Source organism: Pongo pygmaeus, chromosome 14, assembly GCF_028885625.2.
Source record: "Pongo pygmaeus isolate AG05252 chromosome 14, NHGRI_mPonPyg2-v2.0_pri, whole genome shotgun sequence".
Lineage (NCBI taxonomy): Eukaryota > Metazoa > Chordata > Mammalia > Primates > Hominidae > Pongo > Pongo pygmaeus.
Genome location: NC_072387.2, coordinates 32,263,139 through 32,284,192, shown reverse-complemented (window position 1 = coordinate 32,284,192; position 21,054 = coordinate 32,263,139). Strand labels below are relative to the sequence as shown.

The 21,054-nt window shown below is 41.8% G+C and overlaps 1 protein-coding gene across 1 annotated transcript in view; it reads right to left on the bottom strand.

Annotated features, from left to right (window-relative positions):
- The window catches only part of LOC129011217 (phosphatidylinositol 3,4,5-trisphosphate 3-phosphatase TPTE2-like), a 716,449-nt gene that overhangs the window by 11,554 nt on the left and 683,841 nt on the right, over positions 1-21,054 (bottom strand). Inside the window, exons 20-22 of the mRNA XM_063650643.1 lie at positions 20,939-21,030; positions 15,934-16,026; positions 14,447-14,517 (exon numbers count right to left, since the gene is read on the bottom strand). Of these exons, the coding sequence (XP_063506713.1) occupies positions 14,447-14,517; positions 15,934-16,026; positions 20,939-21,030 (256 nt within the window). The remainder of the gene's footprint in view (positions 1-14,446; positions 14,518-15,933; positions 16,027-20,938; positions 21,031-21,054) is intronic.

The following is a 21,054-nucleotide window of genomic DNA, read 5'->3' as shown; positions in this document are numbered from 1 at the left end:
TTGTGAAATAGTACTTGAGTTTGTATGTGAAGAGTGGATAGGATTTAGACTGAGAAGCGTGGAAAGGGGACAACCATAAACAACTGTAGAGAGGCTGGAACCTGAGCTGTCCTGTAGGCAGCAGGAATGCCTGGAGGCACGTGAAAGCCAGGAAGTGGGGGGCACAGGACACTTGACAATGCAGTGCATAAGCTCAAGGTCAGACAGGTAGAAGAACTTCCATAAGATGTCAAGGAAAACTGCTTTTATTAATATCTTAATTTTTGGCAGAATCATTTTGTCTGATATAATGTGATGGGTTTAGTACCACATTACATTTCACGTTATTCTGAAATCTGAAACATTTATTTTTTTAATCTAGGAATATTCCCTGGGCTTTTGAGGCAATAAAGAAAGCAAGTGAATGGGTAAGAAGAACTGAAGGACAGTACCCATCTATCTGCCCACGGCTTGAACTGGGGAAAGACTGGGACTCTGCCACCAAGCAGTTGCTGGGACTCCAGCCTGTAAACACTGTGTCCCCTCTTCATAGAGTCCTTCATTACAGTCAAGGCTAAGTCAAATGAAACTGAATTTTAAACTTTTTGCATGCTTCTATGTAGAAAATAATCAAATGGTAATAGATACTTATAATGAAACTTCATTAAGGCTTTATTCAGTGTAGCAATTACTGTCTTTAAAAATAAAGTGGAAGCAGAATTACTTTAATCAACTAACAAGCAATAATAAAATATTTCAGTTTTCTGTGTCTCATTTTTTTGTTTTATTTTTTATAGTTTTTATTTTTTTGAGACGAAGTTTTGCTCTTGTTGCCCAGACTGGAGTGCAATGACGTGATCTCAGTTCACTGCAATCTCCGCCTCCTAGGTGCAAGCAATTATCCTGCCTCAGCCTCCCGAGTAGCTGGGATTATAGGCGCCTGCCACCATGCCCTGCTAATTTTTTTGTATTTTTAGTAGAGACAGGATTTTACCAGGTTGCCCAGGCTGTTCTTGAACTCCTGACCTCAGGTGATCCACCCGCCTCAGCCTCCCAAATTGCTGGGATTACAGGCATGAACCACTGCGCCTGGAATGTTGTTGTTGTTTTAGAGATGGTCTCAATCTGTCTCCCAGGCTGGAGTGTGGTGGTGCGATCATACCTCACTGCAGCCTCAAACTCCTGGGCTCAAGGGATAGTCCCGCCTCAGCCTCCCAATTAATTGAGACTACAGGCATGTGCCACCACACCCAGCTAATTTTGGGGTGTACTTTTTGTAGAGATGGGGTCTTGCTATGCTACCTAGGCTGGTCTTGAATTCCTGGCCTCAAGTGATCCTCTCACCTCAGCCTCTGAATGTGTTGGGATTACGGGTGTGAGCCTCTGCACCCAGCCAGTGTTTCAGAGCTTTATGGTGATGAGGGATGCTTGCTTCTGGATAGTCCTGGGAGCCTGTGTCCTTCTCACATTCAGGAGTCCAGTGGAAAGCTGGCTCAGCTGGACTGAGCAAGCTGAGAAGAAACATGGTCTTTTGTAGGGAATCTGTCAGGGTGGTGGGAGAAATTATAAAAATTAAGTTGTAGGAAATAGACACAAACCTTCTTGGAAGGCCAGGAGGTTTGCATAGCTTCAGTAAAAGATTTGGCTGAAGGCAGCTGAATTCTCTTAAAAGCTTAGGGCATAGATACATAGGAATGTAGAGGAGTTTATCTAAATAGCTTGTTTACTCATGTGGTCCTAAGACCTTTGATCATTTGCAGGTGCATGACTGCTCTCTACTCGGGAGGTCAGCAATGTTAATTACCCTCTAGTCATGTTTACTTGAGACCTTTGTCATTAAATCTGTACTGAATAAATGCCTGGAGCCCCAGCCTGTCAGGGCTGTGGCTGCTGACTCTTTACAGCACCCACCTTGGTGTCTGGGAGCTGTCGGTCCCCTAGCCTGCTCTTTCATGGGATACCTGTGTCTGAGTGCATTTCTTCATCCATCATGTGGCCAGGATCTGCAGGTTGGACCCAGCAAGTTACTGACACAGTTTGAAAATTATACAGGATTGGTTGTTGAGCTGGATATTTTAGTCAACATTTATTAAGCCCATGCCTCAGCAGTAGTTGAATTTGTCTAAAGGGAGAGAAAGAAATTCTAGTTTTCCCAAACATCTAAGGCTCCAAACAAAACATACTGAATCAAGATTTCCAGAAGAAAGTCCTGGCAACTTGGATATTTAATAGGTGCTCCAGGTTATCAAGCACATTAGAACACAATGGCCCAGGTGCTGTATCTCAAAGTGTGAGTCTGTGGACTGGCATTGTTTGCCTCACTTGGGAACTCATCAAGAGAGGCAGAATCTCTGGTCCTGTTCGAGACTATTGAATCAGAAGCTGCATTTTATTTAGCAAGGCCCCCAGGTGACTCCTGTCCACATTTATAGTTGAAGGGCTAGTGGACTGTGGTGACAGGAACATATTTGGTGCTTGTGCAGGGCCTTGTTTTAAGAACCCATGATACTTGTGCACAGTGGAGCATCTCATCAGTCCAATTGTTGGGAGAAAAGCTGAGGCAAGACTTGCTAGTCTGACATAATATGAAAAGAGCCTTGGAACATGTCATAGGTCCAGAGTTTAAAACCTCTTGTGGCCTATGGAACACCAGGCTCTGTGCTTAAGGGTGGAAGGCTGCCCCCACTGCACTACAACCTAAGCCCAGGGCATAAAATCCTTCATGGCTTGGATGGAATCCAAGACTCAGGACATAAAATCCCTCTTGGCCTCTGGAATGTGTCCAGACTTGCTGGCTCCTTGCTTTTTGCTCTCCCAGGATCATAAATTGATTTTATCTTGAGTTAGAAGGACATATTCAACATTATCTCGTGTAGCAGAACATGTTCCATATGCTTCAAAGAAAATGCTAAACCGACAGAGCTATAAATTAAACACTTGATGCGACTGCTTCCTTTCGACCAGCACATCCTCACCACCTGCTTCTTTGTTTAATCACCAATAAATAGTGTGGGCTCCCAGAGCTCAGGGCCTTCACAGCCTCTATACTAGCATTGGCCCCCTGAACCCACTTTATGTACTATTGTCTTGTCTCATACCTTTGACTCTGCCGGACTTTGTAGCCCCCATGTCCTGGTGTTGGGTTTGATCACCCCAACACCAATGTGGCTATTTGTGACTGCCTTTTTTTAATAATATTTTTATTATTCACCTTGTACAGATGAAGACTCCCAGCTGTAGAGGCAAAGGGGCCACACTGCAGGTAGAGCAGACATTCACCAAGGCGTTTGTGATCCCGGGGTGCAGCTCCCACCCTTGGCTGCCTGGGTGCTTCTTTCCAGACCTACTGTCTTGTGACATCCCCTTAGGCACCCAGCACAAGCTGCTGTCTGACTTAGAACTGAGCCTGTTCAGTTGATGGCTCAGCGCAGGCCTCTAAAAAAGCAAGCCTGATGTGGGTTAGTACATCTGTGGTTGGCTTACTTATTTGGTGTTCATTTTTTCAGTTTTCAGAAAGGTCACTTGAAGTGCTACTGGTGGCTGTAGCATTGATACACAGTGGAGGTTTTTGATCTGTGAGCTTTCTAGGGGACAATTGCTAAGCCACACTGATACCTTGAGCCCCTTTCCTTTGGAACAACGTAGAGCCCAGTTCATAGCTCCCAGAAGTTTAGGTTCAGTAATTTGGCTGCAGGCCTAGAGAACGGGAGGCTGCAGACTTGGACTAATGGTGAACTCTTGCCTCCCCCCAGGGATATGTGGTGCCTGTCATAAGCTCCAGAGAGCTGCTTTCCATGAGAACAGCAGAAGAGTGGGTCCCACTATCCAGGCTGCCATTGACCTCATGGTGGCAGCTGCAGGTACAGTCCTGTGCCTCATAACCATGTTTCTGTTGGTGATGGATGGTGTATCTGATGGTGGTCCCATGAGATTATACCATCTTTTACTATACCTTTTCTGTGTTTATATACGTTTAGATACACAAATACCACTGTGTTACAGTTGCCTGCAGTATCCAGTACAGTAACATGCTGTACAGGTGTGTAGCCTTCAGCAACAGGCCATACCATACAGCCTAGGTTTGGAGTAGGCTATGCCATCTAGGGTCGGGTGTGTGTGCTCTATGATAGCACAATGATGAAACTGTGTAATGACACATTTTTCGGAACATGTCCTGGTCATTAAGAAATGCCTAAGTATAATCCCAGAGAAAACCCAGTCTTCTCTGTTCCTCAAGTACCTTCTAAATGAGATCAAATGAAAGTGGTATGAAAACATTACCTTTCTCCCTCCATAAGCGATGGGCTCTACCTTTGGGATGAATCCATTTGACGGAAGTGTAGTATTGTTCAGAGTGTGGCAGAAAGTAGAGGAGTGTCCATTATTGCTACCACCTTGCAAGTCAGGGTGAGGGGAGGCATGTGCCCAGTACAGCTGGAAAACAGCTCAGAGGTGAAGCCCCTTGTCCACTGCCACCTGGCTGGGATAGGCAGGTGACGTGGTTCTTCACTTCAAGCCTGGCAGTCTTCAGAGCCCTTGTAGTGCAAAAATAACACCATAGCATCTCCCAGGAAACACCACTTACTGTCCCTGCTAGTGTTGGGAAAGAAAGGAGGACACTGTTTAGAAGTGTCTTTTACAATGAGACTGATGATGGACTGTGTCTTACAGCCATGAAAGGACAGGAGAAGTTGTAGGATTTCCTGGGAATGTCAGCTAACCTGAGCCTAGGGGCCTGAGCCCAAGGGCAGACTGAGGCTCCCCCGGCACAGGGAGGTGCTGCCTGTGACAAGGGGGTAGTGCTGGCACAGTGCAGGCTACTCCCTAGAAAGATCAGCTTGAACATGCAGGAAGAGCAGGACCCTCGGGCTGAGGCACAGGCAGAATGGGACGTGCATGGTGGTAATTTAGTTCTCCAGAGGCCAGAAGTAGGAGGAGCGGTTGGAATGCTGATTGCCCAAAGGGAAACCCTGGACTACCCTGGCCTCCCATAGGACTCGCATAGTAATTGCGGCTCCCTGCAGTGGGGATGCCAGAAGGAGTGTTGCCCAGTGCTGTCCTCACCCAGTCCACCCCCCACCCACCACCAACAGATGAGTATGGTCATGAGTGTGGTCACCTCATCAGTCATTTGCTCAGTTGTGAAAAAGAAATTGTTCAGAGAAGAGCAAAGTGTTTTTCCATGAGCCAAAGGTCGGCCAAGGTATGCTAATGAGGACTGGAGACAGCGCGTCACAGACGCTGATAAGGAGCACTGGACAAGGGCACTTCTCCCAGGGCAGAGCCCACAAGGAGCGTCCCGGCACCCGACGCTCAGGGAACTGAAGGCTGGCAGGGGCCCGCCCAGTAGTCTCTTGCCCACTGTGTGCCTTTAGGCTACAGCCTCCCAGGCCCCATTCCCCCTCCCCTCCCCCGTGCCACACTGGGGAGGATGCTGACCCTGAGAATGGTGCAACCATCTGCCTGCCTCTGGCCACCTCTCACCAGCACGTGAATGCTCTTGGGCTCAGTTCTGTCTCTGCAGTAGGAGGGTGTTTAGCCACATGACAGAGTCTCACCTTTTGACATTTTATGTCTTTCAGTTAGTCTGTCAAAGATCTAGAACATATTGTGATAGAATTAAAAAGTTCACTTTTGGCTGGGCAAGGTTGCTCATGCCTGTAATCTCAGCACTTTGGGAGGCTAAGGCGGGTGGATCACTTGAGGTCAGGAGTTCAACACCAGCCTGGCCAATATGGTGAAACCCCATCTCTACTAAAAATACAAAAATTTGCCAGATGTGGTGGTGCATGCATGTAATCCCAGTTACTCAGGAGGCTGAGGTAGGAGAATTGCTTGAAACCAGAAGGCAGAGGTTGAAGTGAGTGAAGATTGTGCCATTACACTCCAGCCTGGGTGACAGAGCGAGAATTCATCTAAAAAAAAAAAGAGTTTACCTTTTCCTATTTATGTGCATACAGGTATTTGGGTACCACATTTGCAATTTACAGTTAGTTTGAAAGATAGAAATTGTAACAGTATGGTTGGGAGCCTGGTATGTAAGCCAGTTGCTGGTGGGCATGTGTGTATTGGGCCCTTGTATGTACGATCTCTGTGATCCCATCATTACTGTTCATTTCTTCCAGGAGAGGAATGACATGCTTCTCCCTTTAATTGCCAAATTATCTCCAATTTTGAATTAGTGGAATATAATTTAATATGATTTTACTACAATTAATTCAGAGTCACTGTCTCCCAGGTACTGCTGGGCTAGGATAAAATGAGATCTGAATTACATGAAAATAATTAATTATTCCAAGAGAAGAGGTGACAGAATGTTTTAAGTGGGTGTGTAATTTAGATAACCTAGATGCAGATAAGCTGAATAAAGCATTTAATCCAGCACATTCATATTTTAACTTGATCACCAGCAATAGGAGTTTGAAACCCGATTGCACCTGCAGGTCCCACACAACTGAATTCGGTTCCTTGTGCACAGCAGTGTTCTCTGGAGGTGCCTGGAGGTCTGAAGGTGTCCCTTTTTATGGGCAGGAATTCCACCAGGATGGGTATAACTTATTTTTTTAAAAGGCTTGGGACTGGATACGATTGCCCAAGAAGACAGAAAAATTAACAAACTTTATTCCAGTAAGAAAGTTTGGGATGTACTGCTTCAGCCCCTGTCCTAAGGAAATTATCAAGCCTGGAGGGTGGGGTGCTATCAACTGCCTGCCACCATGTTACCTTCTGGCATCCAGAAGCTTCCCTGTGCCAGATGGAGCCACCAATGTGGGGAGGAGAGCACAAAGAGCAGAGAATCCACAGAAACCATACCTGCAGGGAGCAAACACCATCACACCCCACTTAATGCAAATGCATTTACCTATTCTTACCATCTCCCTCAGCATGTTGAATCTATTCTGGGGTTAGACAAGCTCCCAGACTTACCTGCTATGTTTAATAAAAACAATTTTGGCTTTTAATGGTAAAGGAAGAATCGAGGCTATTAAAATACTTAAGAGTGAGAAAGTTGAAAAAAGACGTAGATTGTGTTTGGCCTGTCTTCTCCCCACTGTAAGGGGTTGCCACTCAGCTGGAGGCCTGCTGGTTCATGTGGGCCAGCCCTTGACACCTGAGTGACCAAATGAAATACAACCCTCACTAGGGCTTCTTGTACTTGGCAAGACCCAGGGGCAGACCTGGGCTACCAAACAAAACCTTGTGTTCTTAGAGCCTGGGAACAAGAGCTTTGACAGTTTCCACAAAGAACTCTATTCCGCAGCATTAGCATTTTTATTTTCACCTACCTGCAGCCATTACTACATTGACCTCTGGAAATGTCACATCAGCTGTTCTTGAGATAAAATACCATTTGCTATTTTGTTTTTCTCTAGGCCCCGTCCCTTTCATGTTAAGTGGTGGAGGGAGTTGGCGGGATTTGCCTCTGGCTTGGGGTATAACCAGTAGATTGTATCAAATCCAGAATTCAAGTTCTTTCCATGTCTGGAAAACAGGCAGGATTTATCAGAACCTTTATAAATGTTGTGAAAAATGAAGGTGAATAAACACCTGTTTTTCCGGCATCTAGTATACATCTTAAAATCTGAGATATGAACTTCTCTGTTTTGATTGTAAAAAGAAAGAGAACAGTAACACAGAAACTTTGTGTCCCAAATAGAGCACAGATACCTTGTCTATTACTCATAGTAATCCTCCCTTAAATTTGTATAACATGTAAAGTTTTACAAAGTACTTATACCTCCTTTATCTAATTCAATCTTCATAACCACCCTGGGCAATACTAATACTATAAACCAGTCTCCAACCTCAAGGTTGGTGCTCTTGCCACTGCCCAGGTGAAGCTGCAAAGCTGAGGCCACCTCTGTCTCCCTGGTTGCATCTGTCTGGCCGTCTCAGGCCTCAACTCTGCCCCATCCATATGCTAAGAGTTAACCAAGCATGGAATTGGGGTATGTTACCTGAGCATCAGTCAGTTTCTCCAGGAGACCTGATACTTGTTCTTGTTTCTGTTGGTCTATTTAGGGAAAGCTGGGAAAGCATCCTTCCATGCCTTGTTGGTTTTTAGCACTCTTGCCTGGATTTGCATGTGTAAACATACCTGTGCCATGCAGCTGTGTGGGTGTCCCCAAAGGAGGGATTGTTGCAGTCTTTGCTTGACCTTTTGTCTTCTAGGAATAATGGCCTTATATTCTGGACTGAAACCTACTATGATCCGAGCATTCCCTGACAATGGAGTACTCTTTTTGGCCTACGAATATAGCAGGAAGTTGATGATGAGCTAGTTGGAAGCATACTGAAGTGTCTTGGAGGGCCTGAGCCAAGTGCAGGTGTTTGAGGACTACAGTTCATCTCAGGGTTTCTTGTAGTACAAGACCAGTGTGAAGTTATTCTGATTTCTTGGGAATTTTGCTTTTTTGTCTTCTCGTATACCCTACATCTTAAATTGTATGGAAGAACCTCTATTTTGTGTCATCTCATTTCTGCCCATAATTGTACTGAAATAGAGAAGTCACTGCTCTTTCCCTTAGTAAAATAGAGAGTGGTCAGTAGCCTTATGCACCTAATTCAAAAGACTGAGTACAGTTCTGTCAGGGCTTTTACATAAACCTCTACTTGCGCATGCAATTTGGACAGTTATGTGTTGAGGGAAATACAGTTTTGTTCCATGTTTATTTCAAATATTACCAGAAAAACCCAGAGGTGATCATTTCTCATGAAGATGCTTACAAATGGTTGCTTAACCCATTCTAGATGTAGGATCTGCTTAATGTGTGTACTATTCTAAGTGGTTGATTTTTTTTTTAAATATGGAGTCTCACTCTCTTGCCCAGTCTGGAGTGCAGTGGCGCAGTCTCGGCTCACTGAAACCTCTGCTTCCCAGGTTCAAGCAATTCTCCTGCCTCAGCCTCCCGAGTAAGTGGGATTACAGGGGTGCACTACCACACCTGGCTAATTTTTGTATTTTTAGTACAGACAGGGTTTCACCATGTTGGTCAGTCTGGCCTCGAACTCCTGACCTCGTGATCCACCTGCCTCGGCCTCCCAAAGTGCTGGGATTACAGGCATGAGCCACTGCACCTGTCCAAGTAAAACATATTTTTAACCAATAAAAATTAAGGACAAAGAAGAGCGTTCCTTATAGAATGATAAAGGGCACAATTCAACCAGAAGACTTAGCCTAAATATGTACACACCCAACATTGGAGCACCCAAATTCATAAAACAAGTTTTTGTTGGCCTACAAAAAGATTTAGACACACAGTAACAGCAGGAGACTTCAACAACCCACTGACAGCAATAGACAGATCATTGAGGCAGAAAACTAACAAACTCTGTACTTGCACTTGACAGTTGACCAATTGGACATGATAGACATCTACGGAACGCTTTGCCCAACAAACACAGAAGATACATTCTCATGTGCACACAGAACATATTCTAAGATCAACCACATGCTTGGCCATAAAGCAAGCCTCAATAAATTCAAAAAGTTTGAAATCATACCAAGCACACACTCTGACCACAGTGAGACAAAAATAGAAATCAGTATCAAGAAGATCTCTCAAAACTACATAAATACATGGTAATTACATAATTTGCTCCTGAATAACTCCTGGGTGAAAATCTAAATTAAGGCAGAAATAAAAAAATTCTTTGCAATTAATGAAAATAGGGACACAACATACCAGAATCTCTGGGATGCAGCTAAAGCAGTGTTAAGAGGAAAGTTTATAGCACTAAATGCCTTCATCAAGAAGTTCGAAATATCTCAAATTAACATTCCTACTTTGCACTTAAGGGAATTAGAAAAAAAGAATAAACTAACTCCAAAGCTGGCAGAAGAGAAATTACTAAAATTAGAGAAGCACTGAATGAAGTGCTTTTTGAAGTGTTGTTTTTTTTTAGACTAGATGCAAAAATCCACACAAAAGATCAATTAAACCAATAATTAGTTTTTCAAAAAATAAACAAGATGGATAGCCTGATAGCTAAACAAAGAAAAAAAGAGAAGAGCCAAATAAGTACAATCATAAATGACAAAGATGACATTACAAACAATCCCACAGAAATACAAAAGATCCTCAGAGAATACTATAAACAACTCTATGCACACAAATTAGATAATCTAGAGGAAACTGATAAATTCCTGGAAACATACAATCTCCCAAGATTGAATTAGAAAAAGATTGAAACCTTAAATAGACAAATACCAAGTTCCAAAATCAAATCATTAATATAAAATCTACCAACAAGGAAAAGCCCTGGACCAGATGAAGCAACAGCTGAATTCTACCAGATGTACAAAGAACTGGTACTAGTTCTGTTGAAACTATTCCAAAGAACTGAGGATGAGGGGCTCCTCCCTAACTCAGTCTATGAAGCCAGTATCAGCCTAATACCAAAATCTGGCAGAGAAACACATGAAAAGAAAACTTCAGGCCAATTACTCTGATTAATGTAGACACAAAAATTCTTAACCAAATACTAGGAAACAGAATCCAGCAGCACATTGGTAAGTTAATACACCACAATCAAGAAGGCTTCAGTACAGGGATGCAAGGCTGGTTCAACATACGCAAATCAATAAATGTGATTCACCACATAAACAGAACTAAAAGCAAAAACCATATCATCATCTCAATAGATGCAGAAACAGATTTTGATAAAATCCAACATCCCTTCACATTAAAAACCTCAACAGACTAGGCATCAAGGGAACATACCTCAAAATAATAAGAGCCATCTATGACAAACTCACAGCCACCAACCTACTGAATGGGCAAAAGTTAGAACCAATCCCCATGAGAAATGGAGCAAGACAATGATGCCCACTCTCATCACTTCTATTCAACATAGCACTGGAAGTCCTACCTAGAGAACTCAGGCAGGAGAAAGAAAGAATAGGCATCCAAATAGGAAAAGAAGAAGTCAAACTATCTCTTTTTGCTGATGATATGATTCTATATCCAGAAAACCAAAGACTCTGCCAAAAGGCTACTAGAACTGATAAACAACTTTAGCAAAGTTTCAGGATAAAAAATCAATGTATAAAAATCAACAGCATTTCTATACACCAATAATGTCCAGGCTGAGAGTTAAATCAAGAACAGAATCCCATCTACGGTAGCGACCAGGAAAATGAAATACCTAGGAATACAGCTAACAAAGGATGTGAAAGATCCCTACAAGAACTACAAAACACTGCAGAAGGAAATCAGAGACAACACAATTAAATGGAAAAACATTCCATGCTCACGGATTGGAAGAATCAGTATCATTCAAATGACCATACTGCCCAAAGCAATTGACAGATTCAGTGCTATTTCTATCAAACTACCAATGTCGTTCTTCACAGAATTAGAAAAAAGTTTTCTAAAATTCATATGAAACCAAAAGAGGGCCTCAATAGCCTAAGCACATCTAAGCAAAAGGGCAAAGCCAGAGGCTTCAAACTATAAGGCTATAGCATCCAAAACAGCATGGTACTGGTACAAAAGCAGACATAGAGACCAATGGAACAGAATAGAAAACCCAGAATAAAGCCTTACACTTACAACCATCTGATATTGCAAGGCTGACAAAAACAAGCAATGGGGGAAGGACTCCCTATTCAATAAATGGTGTTGGGGTAACTGGCTAGCAATATGCAGAATAATGCTACTCGACCCATACCTTTCATCATATACAAAAATTAACTAGAGATAGATTAAAGATTTAAATGTAAAACCTCAAGTGATAAAAATCCTAGAAGAAAACCTCAGAAATACCCTTCTTGACATTGGCCTTGGGAAAGAATTTTTAACTAAGTCTCCAAAAGCAATTGCAATAACAACAAAGACTGACAAGTGGGACCTAATAAAGCTAAAGCACTTTGGCACAGCAAGAGAAATGATCGACAGAGCAAACAGATAACCCACAGAACAGGAGGAAACATTTGCAAACTATGCATCCAACAAAGGTCTAACATCCAGAATCTATAAGGAACTCACACAAATCCACACGCAGAAACCAAATAACCCCATTAAAAATGTGGAAAGAACATGACACATAATTCTCAAAAGAAGACATACAAGTGACCAATGAGCATCTGAAAAAATGCTTCGCATTGCGAATTGTCAGAGAAGTGCAAATCAAAACCACAATGAGATACCCTCTCTCACTAGTCAGAATGGCTATTAATAAAAAGTCAAAAACAACAGATGCTGGCAAGGCTGCAGAGAAAAGGGAACATTTATACATTGTTGGTGGGAGTGTAAATTAGTTCAGCCACCGTGGAAAGCAGTCTGGAGATTTCTCAAAGAACTTAAAACGAGCTACCATTCGACCCAGTAATCCCATTATTGGATATACACCCAATGGAAAAAAGACCATTCTACCAAAAGACACACACACTGATATGTTCATTCCTGTGCTATTCACAATAGCAAAGATATGGAATCAACCTAGGTGCCCATCAGTGGTGGATTGGGTAAAGAAAATATGGTACATATACACGATGGAATTCTACACAGCCATAAATATGAGTGAAATCAGGTCTTTTGCAGCAACATAGATGGAGCTGGAGGCCATTATCCTAAGCAAATTAATGCAGGAACAGAAAACCAAATACCACATATTCTCACTTATGAGAGCTAAACAACAGGTACCCTTGGACATAAGGATGGGAACAATAGACATAAGACATAAGAATAGAAAAAAAAAATATTACATTTTATATTGGGGCTCACCGAAAAGCCACACAGTTGGGTACCCACGTTAGAGCTGGAAGAAACAAAAAAAGAACCTCACCATGAATAGAACCCCAGCCCCTTTTTTGTGTCTCAGTTGGCTCCTTCCACCTTTTTATTGAGACTTAAAAATACTTTAATCTTCAGCAACACATCAGTAACACATGCTGACTCTTAGCATTGCTTTATATGGAATTAATGACATCCAAGTTTAATAAAATATCTAAATTTCTCTGTGTGACAGATATCAGGGTAGACATGAATGAAAACCCAGTAATAAAATACTATATCTCTTTTAATTTATGTGTGAGGTTGCAATTTTTTGAATTTTTACAATCAGACCTTGGAAATGACCTTGAGCAGTAGGATATAACTCCCACATGCTGAGTGTTCCAATAATGGAACACTAGGCATAAATTGGTTAACCCATTTATGCCTAGTGTTCTAAATGATAGAAGTTAGCATTTTTGGCTAAACAACAATCTCATAACTAACAAAAACAGCTTTACCAAGTAGTATGTAAATTTAAATGTTACAGAAATCTTTAGAAATTTATATAAAAGTAAGAATAAAAGTGATCTAGCTTATCACTTCTCCAAAATGAACACAGTGTTTTAAAGGAAAAAAAACGGTATCCTTTAGCAAGAACGCCTTTTGAGGAGCAGCATCAAATGAAGCTCCACCCAGGTCTCACTTTTTGAGGGACTTTGCTCATGTTAAGAGAAAAAGCTTATTGTTTGTATGCATCCAAAAAAAAAAACTTGTAAAAATTTCCGTCAAATCCAAAGTTGACTCTATCAAAATCCATTAAATGTCTTGCATGGCGAGTGTGTAGACCAGAGGTTTAACTTCCTGCCGCCTTGCTGAACTTACAGAGTTATTCGATCCAGTTCACATTTGAAGAAAAGATTAGGACGGGATGTAACAATAACTACCAATTCATGCCACACATAATCACAGCCACTTCTTCAACTCTGACCTAAATCATTTACAAAATATTCTGTTCTTTTGTATTGAAGAGTATGGTTGATACAAAAAAAAAATCTCAATTTTTCACCATCACAAAACAAATGCTACTTACAGTGGAGAACTTCTAGACTGAGAAATGAGTTTCCAAATATGGCAGAAGGTGTTTTTGGAACAATAATCTCCAAACCCAATTAATAATTTTTCAGAAAGGTTTCCCAATTCAGTTATTAGAAAGCCACATTTGAATGGCTATTTAAATAGACCATTACTTTGTGATATGTCTTAGCTGTATTCCTTAATACTGTGTCTTGTAACTTCTCCTAGATATAAGTGTGTCAGTCAGCTTTTCAGCTAGTTGAAGCCTCCCTAGGTCCTGCCTTACTTTAGCACAAAAGGTGATGGAGATTCGTCATTGGTAAATCAGCACCTACTGACAGGGACCTGACATATTGAAGGTGCTGAGCAGCCTCATACTGAACTTCTCCAAGAAGAATTTACTACCACACTTAAGATCTGATGATAATACTTTTGAACTCATAACACAGTCCTATGGCATGGACCCTGAGGATACTGCAACAGTGGGTTTCAAGACCAAATGTATTTTTAAAACAACCAAAGTAAGAGGAGTAAGGCAAGGAACAATGGTGGTTCAAGGATTTTTTGCTTTCTATAAATTAAGTTTATGACAACCAGCAAAAGACTTGCCATTACACCTTATACATAGACATTGAAGATTAGGCTGTTTCTATGGGTTTATATTATATTCATACCTGTTATTTTGAATAAAAGCTGTGTTGAGCCAGAAGAAAAATGGACAATTGTCATAGTATTTAGGAAGATTCTAAAAAGAAAAAAAAATTTCAAAGTAAAACTGACACCAAGAACTAATCATTCCAAAGAAATTAAAGTTCCTTTCTTTATTCCTTTATATATTTATCAAACAATTATAACCATTAAATAGGTAGCACTCTGCAATCTATAACAATACACTCAAGACACAAAGGAGGAGGCTTTAAGAAAATGCTATTGCATTCTTTTGCTGTTTCTATCAAAATTTTCAAGGAATAGTATTTTTCCCATGATAGGTATTTAATTTAAATGCTGCTATTTGAATCTGGTTTAGATAGTGCCAAACAGACGCTACTAAAGACCTATGCCTATATATACCCAACTACATTGTAGTGAATTCTTATAATTTTTTTGTTGCCTCAGCATCTCTTTTAATTATAAATTGGATTTTCTGATATCAGAAGTGGGGTTCAGTCACCCTCAGCAGTTTCCAGTTCACCTCCTCCCAGTTTCTCCATGTGACTGATCCTGATATCTGCCTTATACAACCTTCTCCTGATGACCACTTCACTATGGGACAGCTAGATATAACCTACTTGACTCACCCCACAGACCCCCATAATCTGCAGGGACCACATGGATATATCAGTGACCACCTCTCAGTCACAGCAGAGACTCATGGCTGCTTGTGTTAAACCAAATTAGACTTCCCCGCAGGAAACCTGCTCAGGTAGCACCTTACATCCCAACACAGGCTTCCACTCTCAGGTCCCTCCCTCGCTCTCGCTATTGCTCCCACCCATCAGTCGAGCACAGGTCTCCTGGATGGCTCCCCCTTCCAGTTGGCCCTGCGAAGTGTGCTGCCCTCTTCTCTCTGGAATTAATAAAAAACTGCTTTGGTTATTTCATGTGTTGTATTGTGCTGCCTTCTCTGTGTTTCACCCAACTGAGTCACCCAAACCTAACTCTCTTTCCAGTCAGTGCTCCCAGCTACTCAGGAGGCTGAGGTGGGAGGATTGCTTGAGTCCAGGAGGTTGAAGTTACAGTTAGCTATGATCATGCCACTGCACTCCAGCCTGGGTGACAGAGTGAGACCCTGTCTCAATTTCTTAATTTTTTAGAAAAGATGCAAAACAAAATGGAATCATTGCTATGCAGTAAAACATACCTTTGAGTTCTTTTGTTTTAGCATCTTGGCTTTCACTTTTTTTGTGTTTATTTTGTATTTTTTGTATTTGAGAATACATGTAAATTTAGAAAAATTTAGAAAATTTACAATTTAGAAAAAAACAAATGAACAAAAATTATTTAAATTACATATGCTGTTTTAAAAAAATTTGTTATAGATCTGATTTATTGTTTTCCTCCCCTTAACCCTCCCTTGTTGGGAACTGTAGTAAAGCAAATCTTAAATAAAATCATTAGACCAGACAAGAACAATGGCAGAGGCTATTTTGTGATTACTCACCGAAGAGAAAAACTGCACTTTCACATCATCATACAGAAGTGGACCGTCGAATACATCAATTAATACTTTGTCTGTTTCAATGTCATGCAATATCTATGAATGAACACATGGAATTGAGAACTATAAACCTAGATAATGATAACAATGAAGGTCCTTTTCACTTATCATGACTTCCTGTATTTATCAAGTACTTTTGGTCTCACAGCCCAATCACTACATGCATAAATAATTATTAATAATCTTTTCTAGTTGCAATACTGTTGTTTATGTGTGTGTGTGTTTTCATTTGTTTTTTGTTTTTTGAGACAGAGTCTCACTGTCACCCAGGCTGAAGTGCAGTGGTGTGATCTCGGTTCACGGCAACCTCTGCCTCCCAGATTCAAGTGATTCTTGTGCCTCAGCCTCCCGGGTAGCTGGGACTATAGGCACATGCCATCATACCCAGCTAATTTTTGAATTTTTAGTAGAGATGGGGTTTCACTATATTAGCCAGGCTGGTTTCAAACTCCTGGCTTCAAGTGATCTGCCTGTCTGGGCCTCCCAAAGTGCTGGATTACAGGCATGAGCCACTGCACCCGGCCTGCTGTTTATGTCTTTTAATGGCCAACATGTTTGAGCGTTATCATGAACCACTTTTCTTTTTTTTTTTTTTTTTTGAGACAGAGTCTCACTCTGTCACCAGGCTGGAGTGCAGTGGCATGATCTCAGCTCACTGCAACTTCTGCCTCCCGGGTTCAATTGATTCTCCAGCCTCAGCCTCCCAAGTAGCTGGGACTACAGGCACGTGCCACCATGCCCAACTAATTTTTGTATTTTTAGTAGAGATGGGGTTTCACCATGTTGGCCAGGATGGTCTCGATCTCTTGACTTTGTGATCCACCCATCGCGGCCTCCCAAAGTGCTGGGATTACACATGTGAGAGACTGTGCCCGGCCATGAGGCACTTTTCAAAAGTGCCGCACTTTTCAAAAGTATTGAATTTTCTATTAGACTTTAATCAATTAAATATTATCATTTAATGTGTGTCATTTGATGTTCATGTGTTAGGGCCTTTTTTGAGAATATATTAAGAAGCTCAATTTCAAAGCTAGCATTGACATTCAAAAAGCAATGCGTAACTCATCATGGTTTCTTATTTTCTAAATTTAAAAAATAACAACGGGGGTCTGTAACACTTGGGGGTTGGGCCTGCATGCCCCTCCCAAGGGAGAGGGAGAGTGGGGTCCCCCTGCTTATCATGTTTTATCAGAACTCTTGTGTTTGTCAATGGGATCTTTGAACTTGACCAATGCAGGCTGCTGGATGGAGTGACCAAAGATAGCTCAAGTTTTGGTATGAATGACTTTGAGGCTATACTATTTCTTTGACTCACTCTCATATAAATAAAGGCACCCACAATAAGAAAGGTCTATGCTAGGCCCTGTGGAAAACACAAAAGGAGGTGCAGACTCAGTTGGCCCCTTTTGGGAGCTGTACACATAAGAAACAATAGTAGAATGGTACATAACTTAATCTGTATGATAAAGACTGGGTGTGCTGTTATGTATTATTGGGGGCTAGTTAACAGAAGGTATAGAATGCAAAAATTTCATTAAGGAGGTAGAAATTGAACTGGGCATGAAGCAGTTTAGATAAAGGAAGAAGAGCTCCAAAAATAGACTCCAGTCCAAACGGAGGGAAAAAGACCAGCAATAACACAAAGTAGAAATTAGAAAAATGGCCAGGCATGGTGTCTCACGCCTGTAATCCTAGCACTTTGGGAGGCTGAGGTGGGCAGATCACCTGAGGTCGGGAGTTTGAGACCAGCCTTGAAGGGGTGGCCTGCCCCTCCACACCTGTGGGTGTTCCTCATTGGGTGGGATGAGAGACTGAGAAAAGAAAGAGACACAGAGACAAAGTATAGAGAAAGAAAAGTGGGCCCAGGGGACCAGCGCTCAGCAAAGGGAGGACCCACGCTGGCACCAGTCTCTGAGTTCCCTCAGTATTTATTGATCATCATCTCTACCATCTCAGAGAGGGGGATGTGGCAGGACAATAGGGTAATAGTGGGGAGAGGGTCAGCAGGAAAACATGTGAACAAATGTCTCTGTATCATAAACAAGGTTAAGAAAAAGGTGTTGTGCTTTGATGTGCACATACATAAACATCTCAGTGCATTAAAGTGCAGTATTGCCACCAGCATGTCTCACCTCCAGCCATACGGCAGTTTTCTCCTATCTCAGTAGATGGAATATACAATCGGGTTTTACACCGAGACATTCCATTGCCCAGGGAGGAGCAGGAGACAGATGACTTCCTCTTATCTCAACTACAAAGAGGCCTTCCTCTTTTACTAATCCTCCGCAGCACAGACCGTTTATGGGTGTCGGGCTGGGGGACGGTCAGATCTTTCCCTTCCCACGAGGCCATATTTCAGACTATCACCTGGGGAGAAACCTTGGACAATACCTGGCTTTCCTAGGCAGAGGTTCCTGCAGCCTTCCTCAGTGTTTTGTGTCCCTGGGTACTTGAGATGAGGGAGTGGTGATGACTTTTAACAAGCATGCTGCCTTCAAGCATTTGTTTAACAAAGCACATCCTGCATAGCCCTAAATCCATTAAACCTTGAGTCAACACAGCACGTTTCTGCAAGCACAGCATCTCAAGGCAGAAGAATTTTTCTTAGTGCAGAACAAAATGGAGTCTCTTATGTCTACTTCTTTCTACATAGACACAGTAACAGTCTGATCTCTCTTTCTTTTCCCCACAAGCCTGACCAACATGGAGAAACCCCATCTCTACTAAAAATACAAAATTGGCCAGGTGTGGTAGTGCATGCCTGTAATCCCAGCTACTTGGGAGGCTGAGGCAGGAGAATCGCTTGAACCCAGGAGGCAGAGGTTGTGGTGAGCCGAGATTGTGCCAACGCACTCCAGCATGGGCAACAAGAGCAAAACTCTGTCTCAAAAAAAAAAAAAAAAAGAAAACAAAAAAATTGGAAAAACAACAACAAACAATGTCAGGCAGTGTGGCTCATGTTTATAATCCCAGCACATTGTGAGGCTGAGGTGGACAGGTTGCTAAGCCCAGGAGTCTGAGACCAGCCTGGGCAACATAGCAAGTCCCAGCCTCTTCAAAACATAAAAAAAAAAAAATTGGGGGATTGCTTGAGCTCAAGAGGTTGAGGCTACAGTGGGCCATGATCATGCCACTGCGCTACAGCCTGGGTGACAGAATGAGACCCTGGCTCAAGAAAAAAAAAAGGAAAGGAAGAAAAGAAGGAAAGAAAGAAATAACCAACTAACTAACTAACCAACTAAATTAGAGTTGTGTTCCAAGAGCCAAAAGGGATGACCCAGTTTATTTGGAATGAAGTCTGCTGGTCAAGCTATTGATGGAAAAAAGCTCAGGTATTACGTTAGGGCTATTATACCTCGAGATAATAATAGTAAGAGCTCGAGAGCCAAGGAAATAAGAGAGAAGTTGTTGAAAAATATGGTGGGGCATTTCCTATGTGACAAAGAGGCCTGATAATTATCACATATAACACTGATTTAGTGATTTATAGTTTACAAAGAAACTTTATATGTATTATCTAATTTAATTCCCATTACACTTGGATGTGATATTTATTTTACAGATAAGGATGTTGAGCCAAAGGTGTTAACTGGCTCTGACCATGGGCACACAGTGTGTCTTCTGCTCTCCCTACAATTTTTCACAATGAGAGCAATATTTCAGGATGCATATTTCAGGATTCTATACACTGCATTATATAAGGAGAAAGAAAGGGTAAGGAGGCCACTGCAGAAATCTAGGCATGAGCAAAGGAGATTCTGGACAATTAGTGGCAGTGAGAACAGAAAGGAAGGAGAACATAGAAAACTGTCAAAGGCATAATCAACAGAGATTGATGACCAACTGGATTTACGGGTTGAGGCAAAGAGAATCAAAGCCCAAGGCGTGAGTGGAAGAATGCTGGTGCCATTTGCAGAGGCAGGGAGAAAGCTCCTTGATAATTCAGACTGGCGAATGCATTTGAGCTGGAGTGGAAACTGTTCATGTTGTAGCTCCTGCATCTACAACTCAGTGGGTGCTCATAAATATCTGTTCAGTAAATGAACAAATAATAGTTGAAGTAAGGGGAATGGGTCATCCTTTAAGAATAAAGCATTTGCTAAGAGCAGAAAGCCAAGGGTCAGGCCTGGGTGAATGCCCTCAGTCGGGAGAGGCCAAAAAAGCCGGGGGCAGAGTGGGGAGGGGGTGGCAGGGAATAGGGTTAGTAATAGGAGAATTTGAGACAAAGGCCTAGGTAGGAATTCTAAAAGTTTATGGTTATTAGACCATGAAGGATGCTTTCTTACTGTCTCAGAAAAGGTATATAGTTTTAGGCATTTCTTCATTGTAGCAAAACATTGACTACCAGGTCCCTTTTGCTTTGGATAAAGAAGTTCTTCCCCAGTTCATTCACTCTTGCATTGTTTCTCACACGGTTAGCCCACAGAATCTCTGACTTAGGATCACTTGGGACATTGCTAAGTCTATAGATTCCTGGGCCCCATTCCAGATTTCCCGAATCATACTTTGGGGGTACAACCTAGGAATGTAAATCTTTACAAGCTCCTCAGTGGTTTTCATGCACACTAAACTTTTAGAATCAATGCTATATAATAAAAGATCAAATGACTGAGAAGAAGAGAATATGGCTAAAAATGACCAGATATGTAAATTAAAATCCTTAATACATTCCTGGGAACATGCTCAGTGTTTGTGGAAGTGTGAAAGGCAAAGCAACACTGACAAGAAATACATTCTGGAAAGCACCCTGAAAAAACTGTTTTGAACAAACAGGTTAATTTATCTCTGGTTTGCATCCAAACCCAGTGACACCAAGTTGGATGGTAACCAGAAAGTGTTATGGAATCTCTTTATGGTGAGTGACAGTTTAGGGAGGTGAACATTGCTGGTTTGACATTCAGCCTTAAAACAAACATCAGAGTTTTTCAATTCACATGTTTTCTCTTACCGAACAATTTCCTAATGAAGTACCGGAAAAGACAACCTTCTTCTCCATTACTATTAGGAATTTTAGATCACATACATCGCCTGTTCCAACACCTAAATGAAATAAAAAAGTTAGGT